General features: G+C 38.0%; 1 protein-coding gene across 19 annotated transcripts in view; it reads right to left on the bottom strand.

Moving 5' to 3' along the window:
• The window catches only part of LOC106072560 (potassium voltage-gated channel protein Shaw-like), a 230,377-nt gene that overhangs the window by 71,749 nt on the left and 142,568 nt on the right, over positions 1–16,060 (bottom strand). For 17 of the 19 annotated variants that reach the window (XM_056015397.1, XM_056015396.1, XM_056015395.1 and 14 more), the window contains 2 exons: positions 3,507–3,714; positions 1,166–1,976 (listed from right to left, as the gene is read on the bottom strand). In XM_056015397.1, the coding sequence (XP_055871372.1) occupies positions 1,166–1,681 (516 nt within the window). In that variant the 5' untranslated portion in view covers positions 1,682–1,976; positions 3,507–3,714. Of the gene's footprint in view, positions 1–1,165; positions 1,977–3,506; positions 3,715–4,979; positions 5,088–14,778; positions 14,966–16,060 lie in introns of those variants that run through there. The other 2 variants (XM_056015399.1, XM_056015400.1) reach the window with 2 other exon arrangements.

Raw genomic sequence — 16,060 nt, 5'->3', positions numbered from 1 at the left:
GATGGAAGGCGGGGTCAGGTGAACTAGAATACAAAAATGAAACAAAACTTTAAAAAAAATGTCATGACATTAAGTCACTTGTTCAGACTATTGTTATACATCAGCCCTCTTTACTTCGCCTATTGCAGTCCTGCCTTCTAGGTTCTAAGCCTCTGCTTTGAAGCCTCTTTCTACTTTTTCTGCTCTTTCTGTAGGGCTACCTCGCCTTCTATAGTAAAGTAAAAAGATCAACCGCCTTTGCTTTTCCCGACTAATGTTAAGTACCCATTGGAGCTAGCTGGACTCAGAGGCGCCCAGGGATCTTGAAATAAAACGTTCACGAGGATTTGAATCACGACCCCCAGTTCGGAAGTCAAGCGCTTTGCCCCTCAGCCACCGCGCCTCTGCCTTCTATACTTCTTTCAATATGTCTGCCTTATGTGCCACTGCCTTTGCATACTCTTCCTTCTATATTCCTGCAGTCTACGCATCTGCCTTATATGCCTCTGCCTTTTATAACCTTGGCCTACCTCTTTTACACGACTGTATTTGTAAGTATTGAAGCGTTTAAAAAATATCACTTTACCTACTTCTTCACAACGTACGTGAGAATTTAGCAATTATTGATAAGCCATTGAAATAGCTATTGCTGATGTTGTTATTTGATCCGTATACATTTCACATTGTTGATAAAAGCAATTATGCAAATTTCGTTCGGTATAAATACAAAATTATAAAAAACTAAAAATTTGGTCTCCAAACTATAAATTAGAATTTGATGTATGTGTTGAATAAAGAGAACACAAAAAGAACACACAAAAAAAAAAAACATCAAAAAATATTAAACACACACACACACACATACACGAAAACAAATACAAAATATTAATTTGGCATTTCTTATTTACATTGAGATGAACTAATAAAAGAAAAAAAAAACGAAATGATTTTTGAAGGAGTATTTCCCCTTTGAAATGTTACAAAGTTTAGTATTATTCAACATTTGTATCCAACTAGATCTAGAATTATTTGATTATCATCCATTACTAAGAGATTGCATGTGAAAAGAATAGGCATTAGTAGGTCAAATTATTTTCGATAAATTAGTCTAAAAGCAAACATTACTGTAGCTAACATGTTATGAAATAACAAAATGCTACAGTTTTTTTTTTTCCAAGAGACTCACCTTGGCGGAAGTTGAAGAGTATGGTTCGTCGAATAACGCCCAAATCTTGGGCTGAATCCGCTGCCAACAATTTAGTTCGCCGCTTTTGTATTCCTCCTCCAGACCGAACTTTTTCATAATCTCTTCCTCCGTGGGTTTATCTGTGTCCAGGTCAAGGCGGTCAAGGATGGCCAGTACGTCCTGGGTATCCCGATGCTGGGTGTACGTCATCCAGCAGCACGGTTCGACCTGGTTCGAGTCCAACCCCCAGAACTCCAGCTCTTCCTCAAACAGTGGGCCGCACACGTCTGTGGGGTAGTGGAGTTTACCCGAGCGGTAGTAGTTGAGAATTTGGGCGAAGACCCCTGGATGCCGGTCAAAGAAGTACTCGTTAAGGACCGGGTCATAGTTGGCCAGGGCCTCGGTCAACCGGGACAAGCGCGTGGCCGGGATCTTCTTCAGGGTGGCCTTGTACGTCTCGTGGCGTATGCCGCCCACGTTGATGATGACGCGGTTGTCCGCGTCGGCGAGGTTCATTGTCGCAGCGACTCGACAGTTCCTGACAGCACTGGAGCTCTCCCACGCTCTAACTCTTCTTTACTTCACAGAAGGAAACAGGAGAGTCGCAGCGGGGGGTGGGTTGGTCGCACAAGTCACAGAGTCCTGTGACATCTGGAATGACATCCCGTAGAGTGACCCAGGAGTGACATCAGGGAGATAATATGCAAGAGAAGATAATCGTTTTGGCGTCTTCCAAGGGTAAGTAGCGCAGATGCTACTGTATAGAATATAGATGAGCGTTGGTTTAGTATTGTAAGGTCATCTGCAGGACCTGGAGAATGAACATTTTAAACGATTGGTATGACCACAGGTATGTGCCGGTTATAAATTTTGGATTTTAAATTTGAACTTTAAAAATTTGGTTATAATATTGGTCCATAATTCGTGACATATAGCATTCTGGACTTCAATGTAATTTGTACTATGAAGAAGTTTGACTATAATATTCAGTTTATCAAGTTTTTCTATTAAATTTGATCTATCAAATTTGGCTTTAATATTTGGATATACTATTTAGAGATTACATTATGTAAGACATAGTATTGAAGGGCTACAATGTTTGAACTTAATAGGACATAATAACATGACTATAGTCTATAGCCTAAAAATTAAAAATTCGAGCTAAGAAATTAGCCCATAATCATTTAGCTATAGTATTTAGGGCTAATAAATTTAGACAAGTTTTGAGGCTTTAAAGATTAGCCTAACATTTCAGTCAAGTATCAAGTTTGGTTATCATAATAAGGCAAGTGAGTCCGAAGATTAGTGAGGAATGCAGTATTTCGGTTATCATACATTCCAGTGCAGTGAATAGTCATCTGCTGAAATTGAAACACTAAATGTGGCTCAACGAAGATGGCTAAGACAGATTTTAGGAGTCAGTTATAGAGATCGGGTCTAAATCAAGGAAATCCTATGCCGAACTGGCAGTCGACCACTTAGTAAGGTTGTGACAGAGATTCGCATGAGGTTTGCGGGACATGTTCTCCGACAAAATAATTTACGCATAATAAAAGTTGCGATGACATTGAGGCCATTAGGAGGAAAGCAAAAACAGGGACAAATTGACGCCACACATTTATGGAGGTCCTCAGAGCAGGTGGGAAGAGGATTCAGACATTGCCAGAGACAGATTTTAGTGGAAGCAGCTTGCCGCCCAAAAACGGCGCGGGAGGATCTAAATAAGTAATAATAGCAGATAGGTTTTTGAAATAAAACTTTTTAATAGCAGGATAATGCACAGTAGATACCTCAGAATATGCATTTTGTTGGCTTTTAATACCGGAAATGGTGCTTGGAGGCGGGGCGGAGCTGGCAGGGGCGGGGAGTCTAGAATTTTCCTACTAACTCCAGGATGAACCTATTCTAGGGCACCGAAAGAATGAAGGGTCAGAGTGTAATAAAAATTAGTTATGTACACACACACACACACATATATATATATATATATATATATATATATATATATATATATATATATATATATATATATATATATTCGCGGGGGGGGGGAGTGAGAAACCCCACCACCACCACCACCAAACCTCCCCCGAATAAAAATATTGGCTACGCCCATGGTAGGTATAATAACGCAAAAGAGATCAGTATATTTCAAGACTATATGGATTATATTGAATGTATCATGTTCACCCAAATTTGGTTTATTTTTATGTAAGTATACATATTCTAAAGGGAAGACTTCAGTTGCAGCGCGTTCGCTAGTAATTCTTGTAATGTTTACATTTGCATATCAGACTGTGGTCATAATGTCAACATGCGTATAACTAGGCTTTCTGGTTACCTTTCTCATTGGACTAAGGGATCTAACGTTTGTAATTCACTTCTACTGGAGATACCCTTGACAGTGGGACTAATCCAGTTCTTATATTGAGGATGGCTTTTCGGCGGCCGTGACGTAACTTCCGTGGTAACAAGTACCTCATCTTGCAGCCATTGCTCTTCTGTTCTCTACGTCACTGATGAGGATACAACTCGTTTAGGAGAACACTCTGTAAAGAAGACAACAAATGTTATTACTAGCTAGAAAATTTCATCTTTGGATGTACATTATATACTAGTCAACCGGCGGTGTAGCATACGCCGCTATTTTGCAGGGCCGGCCTTAGGCCACTGCAACCTATGCGACCGCAGTGGGCCCAGCACCTTCATAGGACCCGCGCTAATTCTAGATGTATAAATTATTAAATTAAACCATTTTATAACTTATAACAGATTTCCTGCGGCCTCCTGTGGATTTACCAGGAGCTCCTGGAAATCTCCTTAAATTGCAAAATATACGAAAAAGTCCTAGAAATATCAATCCGGAAATTATTAAAATCTTTAGAAAACTCATACAAATCTCCTGAAAAATATAGACAAAAATTGTCATTTTGGGGTGTTATTCAATATTGAAAACGTCAATCCTACGCGCGATAAAAAAAACGGCATTATGCAACACCCGTAATTGTGGAATCTAGTGAAAGAAGCTTCTCGCGCCTCAAACTAATGAATAATTACTTGAGGTCAACAATTCTCGTAGATAGATTGAAAGATTTGGTAATTCTTGCTATTGAGCGTGATCAATGTAGGAAACAGAATACTTATAATATACTGTATGACTTCGCTACACGCAAGGCTCGAAAAGTAATTCTGTGCGTAGTAAAGAATAAATAAAATGCAAAGACGAATATATTTTCTAATACAATCTATTAATTTTCACTTATTATCCGTATCCCTACCCAAACTGGGTCCCGTGAAATCCGTTTCGCATTGGGCCCACAATGGTTAAGTCCGGCCCTGCTATTTAATGACGGGTGAATACTACTTGCCCCCCCCCCCACCATCTTTTTTTTTCGCCTCCAAAATTACGTGGGATAACTCTAGTCCGTCCGACTTGGAGAAATAAAAGAGTGATCTTTCCATTACTTTCTGTCCAAACTCTTGAGCCATGAAGAGAATTAGATATAATGAATATAGATACATTGGAGATTAGAGACAGAATTACTACAGCGATTGAACCCCATGTAGACATATACCAATTGTATAAAAACGCAAACTAAAACTGTATGACTATATTACAAGGTCTTCGGGCTCGCAAAGACCGTCCTATAGTTTAGATCAACAACGTGTTGCCACGTCATAGTCCTGTTCGACGTGGCAACGAGCTATTGGTCTTCACAGCCCACAGATTGTCATAATTAGACAATAAAATATAAACAAGTATCAAATATCTAAACATTCAGGTAGTAAACATATACAAGAGAAACTTCTATACCTGAACCCAATTTAAAGAAATTTTCCGACAGTCAAACAATAATTGTTTTCACGAAAAAATTTATGAAGCCTAAAACATGTTGCGAAGCTCAGAATTAAATATATATTACAATTAATCCAAAAGAAGTTTTGGCTAAACATTGAGAGAGAGAGAGAAATCTGGCGTGTGTATATGTATATATAAACATCGCTTATCAGAAGACGAAAAGTCCTATCTGGCAGCTGATTATTTCAGAGCCACAGATAAAAGACCAGAGTCTCACAAAAAAGTCTACACTGAAATTGGCAGAAGAAATTCTCCAGAGCAGGGGTTAGAGAGTTCGTCGCTTGGGTGGATGTCACATGTCATTAGTTGAAAGATGGCGGATCCTCCTTTACGTTTAACAGGTGATAGAGAGGTCGATCTAAGTTTACAAGAAACATCTAAGACTATGTCTGTCCGTATGTCTGTTTTTTTAATCCGATGACCACCACGTTCAGTACCTAGAGAAAAAACCAACAACTCTATACAGGTTGTTACTTGAGGTGAACAGATGTAGACCTAGACACTTTCTCCAGCATACCCAGCGTATTTATTAGCTAACATAAAATGCTAAAAAAAAACAACAACTCTATACAGGTTGTTACTTGAGGTGAACAGATGTAGACCTAGACACTTTCTCCAGCATACCCAGCGTATTTATTAGCTAACATAAAATGCTAAAAAAAAACCAACAACTCTATACAGGTTGTTACTTGAGGTGAACAGATGTAGACCTAGACACTTTCTCCAGCATACCCAGCTTATTTATTAGCTAACATAAAATGCTAAAAAAAAACAACAACTCTATACAGGTTGTTACTTGAGGTGAACAGATGTAGACCTAGACAGTTTCTCCAGCATACCCAGCGTATTTATTAGCTAACATAAAATGCTAAAAAAAAAACAACAATCAAATATAAAAAAAATCTTTAAAGAAAGCAAAGCTTAAGTAAGGGGTAGAACCATAACTAAATGTAAGAACCTAAATAGCACTGCAATATATCTTAATAGTGCAGGAGAAGTTATCACTTGAAACTATTTAGCGCAGGCTGGAGGCAAAGTATTTTATAGAACTAGCCCACAAATGCTCGAAGACAAGCCTCATTAGATAAACATGTATATATATATACAGTGCTTTTTTTTTGACCGTACGCACCGGTACGGCGTACCGTCACCTTTTTCAATGTGGGGAAAAAAATTAGGACTTTTCTTGGATTTTAACGTTTATTATTAATTTATTAGTATTTAAAAGTTAAGCGATCCATCACTGAGTACCGGTACCTATTTTTTTTTTTTTTTTTTACAAAAAAGCAATACGTATATATATATATATATATACACTCATATTTGTACGAGTGAGGTGAGAGACGTATGGATAAAGATAGCAAGAGCCGAAAAGAGAAAGAGAGAGGAGAAAAGAAAGAGAAAAGAACAACGGACAAAGAAAGAAAAAGAGAAAGCAATAGCAATGAGGAAAAGAATACGAGACTCGAAGCTAATGTCCAAAGATCGATAGTACAGGTTATAAGTGTATATAATGTTAGGATGAAATGATTGTAAGCGAAAGAAAAATCGAGAAATTAAACATTTGAATCAGTGGCGTCACTAGGAAGGTGTCACGGGGGTGCGGGCCGCACCGGGTGACATCGACCCTCGTGACGCCACTGATTTGGATCAAGATGAAGAAGAAAGAGAGGAGGAGAGGAGAAAACGGTTGATACTAACATCAGATGTGTTGCGCGTATTTGGCATTTTCAAAACCTGTAGTGATCCCTTAGCAGACGGCGTGCCTCAAGGTGAGTCTTCGTAGACATTAAAGCTCAAATGACCCCTTTTAGACTTGGTGATCTATAATAGCAGATGATTTTTAAAAGCACATCTGTTTAGAAAGCCAACGTTAACGAGGGAGTCATGTGGCCAGCACAACGATCAACCGTCTTTACTTTCCCATAGTATTACCTGTACAGTACCCATTAGAGTTGCTTGGACTCAAGAACGTCCTAAAAAAAAAAATCCCGAAATTCAAAATCTCAGTCTTCACCAAGATTGAAACCAGAAACCCCTCGGTTTGGAAATCAAGCGGCTTACCACTCGGCCACCAATCTTTGTAGTTCGTAGTCACATAAAATACTGCAGTACAGTGACTCTAGACGATTCTATTCTTTTATTATTTATTTATGATTATTCTTTAGAGTGATTAACAATGTGTATAAAAATTAAAAGTTTGGAACATGAAAAAGACATATATAATAAACATTAATTTAATTGCGGCTTGACTACAATGTATTTTCAGATTCTAGAAAAAACATAGATTTACATTTTAATTAAAGACTCGCTTTAAATCATATCATATTTTTGTTGCATAAATATTATCTTATATTACGTATAGTTTAGAAATTCAAATATTTCCAAATACTTTTCTTTCCTGCTTTACGAATAATCTAACGCCCCAATCAATGTTGAGATCTGGATGGCTAGAAGAGATTATGAAATGTGAAAGCAAGATAAGCGAGTTGACAAGAAGGGTTTGAGAGTAATAAAAAACAACCGATGACGTCATTCTTGGTGGTTAGTTGGAAGAAGAACATTTTTAGAAGAAATATAGATAGATAGATAGATAGATAGATAGATAGATAGATAGATAGATAGATAGATAGATAGATAGATAGATAGATAGATAGATAGATAGATAGATAGATGAATGTACAGATGATCATCAGATGGACAGATAAATCTACACGGAGAGAAAGATAATATCTGAAGATTTTTTACTTTATTCGTAGGGGGACCACCATAGCCCTAAGCCTGAGTAGGCATCGCGATATCAAGTTTCTTTTGGCACAACGACAATACAAATATGCGAGGCATCTGCCACCCCTTTAGGCCGCATTTGAAGGAAACAATATTACAGAAAGACATTGAACTTCAAAATACAATCTTGTCAAAGTGGGCGTGTCGGAAGTTAACGATAAGTCTTGCACTAAACGTCACGCGCTTCACCGGGCGTGGTCACGTGATTGAGGAGAATACCGCGGACATACATTAAGAACACTTTTCAGCCTAAAAGATAAATGTCCAGACTCTTTATCTTATCTTATCTTATTCAAGCATGTGGGGCGCGGATACGTGAAGTGGCCTGCATTTGTTTCACTCAAAACTTCCTACCTGTTCATTGCCTATCGAGAGTTCCGCCTCTAATGAACAGAGAACAGGTGGAGGGGAGTCAGAGGATAGAGTATTGGAAAGACATTTGTAGCAGTTCCTTTTTTTTTTTTACAAAGCTTATATCAACTCACTCTGTCTGTCTGGTAAAAAGTTTGTACATGCTATTTCTCCCACGCCCATTCTCGGATCAGATTGAAACTTTACACAATTATTTATTTTACCTAACAAAACAAGAATCAATTAAAATGTTATTCAATTAATAATTGTGGATTAATTAATTTAGTTCGATATAAAGCGAAATACATCTTACTGTACAGAGAGATATGACTATAAGTTGTTATGACACGTCGTTAAAAATTATTTGTTCCATAAAAAAAAGGGAAAGTTTTGCCTAGAAATAGTGACGTCATTGTTAAATACAGGACTAGAATTGAAGTGTAGCGAAAGGGAATATAAAGGACTTTTTGCATTTTTAAGGGGAAAAAAAATTACAATATATCTTTGTTTAACTTGGTTCGGCAGGGTTGCATGTATTCATGTTTTTCGTATTTTCTAAACAGCTTTAGAGTGAAGTCGGCTTAAGATCTAGACATTGCATTTATTTAACGACATTGAACCTTTAGTAATAAGTATAACACGTCTTGTGCAGCATCTTTCCTAAGTTTCGAGTACCTGTATTCATTGGTTAGGTGAGAGTAACCTCCCTTTTGACATCTCTACACCAGACACATCGCGAAATCACCTGCTAAATATACAGTTGTTTCCCTTTGTCTTTTTTTTTCTTAGAAAAGTAGTTTTTATATTTGGCTTAGTTCTTAATGTCCTTCTTGCAGTTAAGGATGTGTACTAAGGAAGATGTTTATAAATAAAGTCTTTTTGGTAAGTTGGTAACTGTGGTGTAATAAGTGTTTATAAACTATGTAGTTTTGAACTCTTGTAATATTTAGCGGTGAATGACTATTTCTACAAGGCTTATATTAACTCTGTTTATCTCTCTGATACAAAGTTTGAACAAGTTATGTCCCCTACTTCCTAGTGCTGGATCAAGTTCAAACTTTGCGCCATGTCGATGACCACACATGAATCAATCAAAGAATTAACCGATACCGGGAGAGTTAATGAAATAAATTTATTAATTTTGTTTGAAATCGAAAAAGGGAAATGGATCTTACAGTAATGAGATATATGGCTATAAATATGTTGTTTTGTTTAAAGTATTGTTTATATACTTGTTTTCTACATTCTTTTTATTGTGGCTCTTACTACTTTAGTCCACTCATTCTTTCTGTCAAATCTGTCTTTCTTTTAGAAATCTTTCTTTCTCTCCCTCTCTCTCTCTCTCTCTCTCTCTGAACTCCTCTTTTCTTTCTCTCCTTTTAATCTCTTTATGTCTCACTCTCACTCTTTGAACTCTGCCTTTTCTCTTTTTCTTTATTTCTCCTCTCCACCTTTCTCTCTCCCTTTATCTCCCTTTCTCTCTCTCTCTCTCTTTCTTTTAAACCTTCCCCATAAAGCTTAAAAGGAACTGTGACTTTTTTGTCCTCTCGTAGGCAGGGGCGTAGCTAGGAACTCGCCATCATTTGAGGGCCCGGGGGGGGGGGGCTTGACCTGTTTGGGGGGCCACTGCATTTTGCGTAATTTTTAATATTTAATGTAAAAAAAACTTTCTTTTGGGGGGCCTCCTCAAGTGGTGGCCCCGGGGGGATTTTCAAATTCTTCTCCCCTCCTCCCCCTACCTTAGCTACGCCACTGCTCGTAGGAACATCGTATCGCAAAGAATGGATACGAAAGACGCCCAGTAATTGATAGGCCAAAGTCCGCGGTCAAATCTCCAGAAACAGCAACGAAAAAAAAAGTTTTTGATCTTCCTTTGAAGTTGGTTGTGGGACTAAAATGGAAGAGCAACGGATTCTCTTCGAAGAGAAATTGGATCGACATCTGATGAGATTAGTTAGAAACTCCAAACGCCTTGGTTCTTCACCTCCCTCACACAGTACATACACACTCAAAGGTGCCGTTTCAGGAATTATAAAAATGAATTAATCTCATTAACCAAAGTGATGCTCGGCACAGGGATGTCTAGTGACAAGAGAGGGTAAAATGCGAAGACTCCTGTTCGAGTCCCGGGAAGAGAGGGGAGGATTTATTCGCCCTAATATTTGAAAAAGTTCAAGGTCAAATGAAGAAGGTCATCAGAAGACTTAGCTACTACACAGTGATTTATTTTGTTGATTGAGTTTGAACGTTTTAAAAGTATGAGAAGATTGTCATAATATGTGAACATTATGGAAGAGTACAATAGTTTACGTGGATACGCAGACCCATTTGTGACCTACATCTTTTGTCACCATCACAGCTTATGTAGACAAAGTCATTAATTAAAAAACAAATTACTTATAGGCTACTTAAGTGAAAATATGGTGATGCACGTTTGAAATAAAATCATAACTTTCTGTGAGATTTGCTCTCTCTCTCTCTCTCTCTCTTTCTCTCTAACTCTGACTTTCTTTCTGTCTTATTTTTCTCTCTTTTTCTCTGTCTTTCTCTCTCTTTCTAGTCCTGTGTCTTCTCGGTCTCTCTCTTTCTCTGTCTATCTCAATCACTCTCTGTCTTTTTCTCTCTTTATCTTCTCTCTCTCTCTCTCTCTCTCTCTCTCTCTCCCTCTCTCTCTCTGGGTATCTATCCCTCTCTTTGTGTTTCTCCCTCTGTGCCTCTTTGTGTTTTTCTCTTTTTCTCTCCGTGTCTCTCTCTCTCTCTGGCACACACACACACACGTTCCTTCCCCCTCTCTTTATCCGTGTGTGTTTTGTTGTTCTGTATGTGTGTGTGTGTGTGTCCTACTTTTTTTTTTCTTTTGCACGCTTCCAGACCATGAAGAAATCAATAGAGTACCAGAAACAGGGGAATTCGAATCCTCCCACTTTAATAAATCATCAACAGAAGAGAGGCACTCTCTTATTTCCAGCGGTCACCTTGTTTCATAGTCCACGTAAGCTGGTGGACACACAATCAACTTCCCACACGACCAGCCACCATTTGGAAATATACTTCTGGGACGAGTGGCCGGGTGCCACTTAACTGCCTATCACGGAGGGATGGAGTTCGAATTCCACGCTGAGCTGAGCGGCTCTGCCTAGGCATGTTTGGGAGTGTATGTGACTTTTTGCAAGAGATACTTTTCCCACTTCGGTGTCACCCGGTGTGGACCGCATCTCGCCCACCAAGCCACCCTAGTAACGCCACTGACTTGATAGAAGCTTTGAAAATCAGCAAATACATATAATTTTTCTAATACTGCCTAAATTTGAATGCTTAGCACCCCCATCTGTTGAGCACTTACCACAGACTCGAGCAAAACTTCCATGTATTTTCATTCGAGCCCAAAAAAATGTATATATATATAAATCGAGCAAACCTTACTTTAATTTCTATTTGCCAAAATAAAAGATCCGCTGTGCATGACCTAGATTGACCTAGATCACATGACTGTCGCTCATCTGGGAGTGATATCCCTGTCCGAATTGTTAAGAGCACCGTTGTCGGGAGCCTCGCTTGGAAGTTTGGAGTTTATAACCGGTAGCCTGTTCTAAGAGAAGCAGACAAAACAGATGCCCCCCACCACCACTTCGATAATGTTTATTGATTAAATGACACGGTGTAAATTACAAGTTAATACTAGACACTAACAGGGTGAGCACGAGGTATCGCAATGTCAAGACAGTTGTGGTTCTTACCCAGGAAGCGGCTTTGGAAAAAAAAAAGCTGAGTAAAAACCGCTTATGGAAATTATCACTATTTTATATTGTACAGTATTTTATAAAGTTTTCACAGCTATTTAAATAGATTGTTACATTAACGAGAACGAGCTTTTAATTGATTGTTATCGTATTGTCTACAATGATACAAATAACAGATCTAGATAGTAATAATAACATTCACAGAATCAGAAAGACAGACCACGATATCTATTGAGAGAGAGAGAGAGAGAGAGAGAGGGAGAAAGAGAGAGAGAGAGAGAAAGAGAGAGAAAGATAGAAGAGAAATAGGGAAAGGAAGAAATATATAGGCAGGTATACAGGCAGACATATAGGCAGGTATACAGGCAGGTATATAGGCAGGTATTTATAAGTAATGGATATGTCTTGGATTCAAAGTTCAAGGATGAGTTCAAGTGTTTCATATGACTTCGCAAACCCAGTCGTGACCTGCATATTTTATATTTCTAATGAAAACAAAGCGTTATCCTCCGAAGCTATATATATCCTCCCTTCCTAAGAAGCCCTGTTGGTTTACGCAGTGCATATGTACCAACGTACAGGTCGAGAATATGTGGTTTCCCAGATAAATTGATAGATATTGAAATACCTAGTGCTAGGCGCCTCCACGCTCTGTGTCTTATGTAGGTAAATCTAAACGGAGGTGAAACACAACCAAACTTAACTAACACAGTCGAAAGGCCAATAATCAAGAAAATAATCGACTCTGATAAACAATGTCAAGCAAGAAGTTTAATACGTAATGAAGGGAACCTTGGCTAAGCTATAGATCTACCCAGGAGCTAAAGCTATAGACCTACCCAGGAACTAAAGCTATAGATCTACCCAGGAACTAAAGCTATAGATCTACCCAGGAACTAAAGCTATAGATCTACCCAGGAACTAAAGCAATAGATCTACCCAGGAACTAAAGCTATAGATCTACCCAGGAACTAAAGCTATAGATCTACCCAGACACTAAAGGCTCTCCCTGTATTCTGTGTCTACTTTCGTTCCACTTTTAATCCTAGTCTTGTTTTTAATAGTCGCGTGTCTCTTAGTCAAAAACTTTTGACCCTTTCAATGAAACAAATAACTTTTCGCGCTAAAGTCTTAATAGTGTCATAACAATAGATAGTTAGTGGTTAGATAGATAGTTAGATAGATAGATTGACAGACAGATAGATAGATAGATAGATAGATAGATAGATAGATAGATTGATTGACAGACAGATGGATAGATAGATAGATAGATAGATAGATAGATAGATAGATAGATAGATAGATAGATAGATAGATAGATAGATAGATAGATAGATAGATAGATAGATAGATAGATAGATAGATAGATAGATAGATAGATAGATAGATAGATAGATAGATAGATAGACAGACAAAAAGACAGACAAAAAGACAGACAAAAAGACAGATAGATAGATAGATAGATAGATAGATAGATAGATAGATAGATAGATAGATAGATAGATAGATAGATAGATAGATAGATAGATAGATAGATAGATAGATAGATAGACAGACGGACAGACAGACCGAAACTGACAGAAACTAACACACAGGCCCAATCTTTCTTATGAATACACTCCTCATAAAGACACATATATGCCCATATACATACAAAAAAAAACAACAAACAACATACACACATATATACATCGGTGACCACAATGAAGGTCTGACAAGATGCACAATGGCACTGTAACTCCCCATGACCATTGTGCACTGTAACTCCCCCTGACCATTGTGCACTGTAATTCCCCCCTGACCATTGTGCACTGTAACTCCCCCTGACCTTTGTGTACTGACAAAACATTCCAATGCAATGCAAAAAAAAAAAAACACCATTTGATAGGATTGTCCGCACAAATAGTCTGGGCAAGATAAATGAACGCTCAGGGCGAAATATCTAATATGGCGAACTATTTCATATATGTTACATCAATCAGAGGCATTAATTATCCGCACCAACAGCATCAGCAACTTTCACACTACTAGCACCAGCAATAACGACACATCAAGCCAACAAGAAATGGTTGGCCTCCGAACCGAGAGATCTTGAGTTCAAACCCTGATGAATACTGGCATTTTTTTCCCCATGATTTTCAGGACGCTCCCGAGTCCACCCAATAGGTGTCTGCCGCGGTGTTAAAAAAAAAGGCGATTGGTCTTTCTACTAGCCACGTGCCACCCTCGTTAGCCGTGGGCAATAAAACAACAACAACAGATGAACATAATATGCCCTTCCTAGATCACAAAGTCTAAAAGGGGGTACCTTTACCCACCTAAACCAAAAGCATCAGCAATAAGAACTGTAGATCAAAGGGCTCGAAATAATATAAATAAATAAATACAAAGTGTGTTTTAAATATTTCTAGTTAATTTTATTCTTTCAACTAAAGATGAGGATATTTTCTAGCCCTTATTTACAAATCTTATATCAACTCTGTCTGTCTCTCTGTCTGTCTGGTAAAAAGTTTGAACACGTTACTTCTCCCATACCCACTTTTATAATTTTTTGTATTTAACATTACAAGAAACAATTTTTTTAATTTAACAAATTAGTCAATTAATTACTGGTAATGTATTAATTTGATATCGAAAAGGGGAAATAACTTCTATATTATTAAGAGATAAAGTTGACAGTGTGGAGTTTTTCCCCGTAAACAGACATAGTAAGTTGCTATAAGATTTGTAAAAAAAATTACGTTTGCTAAGCTACATGTAAAAAACATTGACAGTCACCTTGAGAGCGGCTCATATTAATTCGTTTACAATTAAGTCACGTTTACAATACATAATGCTCAATTACTGCTCCCATTAAAGACACATTTTCAATTTACCTTGAACGTATGTCCGTGAGTCAATGTCATTAAGATACACCCAAAGGCATGTATCGCATACTCAGTACTAAGTGACGGGCTGGCTACATACGGGCCTGTGTTGTTTTGTTTTGGGTGTCATATTGTTTTCATTCAATTATCGTACACATTTTTTTCCTTCTTGATTTCTGTAACAGTAACATCTGCCACCAACTAACAACAACCAAGAATGTAAGTAAAATGACACTTAAATATACACAGGTGTTTGTGTATTAGGCCAGTGTGGACAGTATAGAAGCACTAATTACCATTCGACAGCTGCGCTGGGTCGGATCGGACACATATCTCGCATGTGAGATGACCGCATGCCAAAGGTGAGCTTAAAGGAGGACGGCGTAACAGAGGTGCCCCCCCCCCCGAAAGCGCTTTAAAGATCAGCTCAGGCGCAATTTTGCCCTCTCTGGCATAGAGGAAAGTAGCTGGAAGCTTTGAATGGTCAAAGTTGATCCTGCAGCTAATGGCTACCAAAATAAGACAGTAGGAGAGCTATCTCAAAGGTACAATAAATATTTGATTAAAGTTTCAACTTAATCCGACAATAGCTCTCTAAAGTTGAAAGTGTGCTATTATCTAAAAAGACAAAACCCTAGCGATAGCAGTGAACACTGAATGATTGATTTCTATTGTTGGTATTAAATTAAATAATTCATTACCAATAAGTAATTTGTTAATTGATTAATCTTTTTTATCGATTCATCTCTTGTCTATGCCAATGAATATTTTTGAATGAAGGTTAGGGAAATAACGTGTACAAACTTTTTACCAGACAGACAGACAGACAGAGTGAGTTGATAGAAGCCTTTTTAAAAGCAAGGTACATTGACTATATTCATGAATTAAAACTTACATTTTCTCTGAGAGTACAAGTCTATCCGCAAGTCAATTTAGCAAGCGTCAGAAAGACAGCTTTGAACTTTTTTAAAAATCCAAGTGAAAAGTGTAAGTAAATGACGTCATTCACTTTTACCATTCGATCTATAGGGCAGATAATGTAAGGGTCATCTGTTTCTGTGGCCCACGTTATGAGGTTATCAAGTGTCCAGCACAACAACCAACTGTCTTTACTTTTCCCCAACTAATGTCAGGTGCCCATTAGAGCTGGGTGGATTCAGAGGCAACTGAAGATCCCGAAATTAAAATACCTCAGTCTTCAAGATTTGAATCCAGTTCGAAAGTCAAGCGCTTTACCCATCAGCCACTGCGCCTCCATAAACTCAACGCTGACGACATTCAAATCGAGTTT

The sequence above is a fragment of the Biomphalaria glabrata genome, chromosome 17 (genome assembly GCF_947242115.1).
Source record: "Biomphalaria glabrata chromosome 17, xgBioGlab47.1, whole genome shotgun sequence".
Lineage (NCBI taxonomy): Eukaryota > Metazoa > Mollusca > Gastropoda > Planorbidae > Biomphalaria > Biomphalaria glabrata.
The sequence above is the reverse complement of the archived record's forward strand: the minus strand, read 5'-3'. Positions and strand labels throughout refer to the sequence as shown.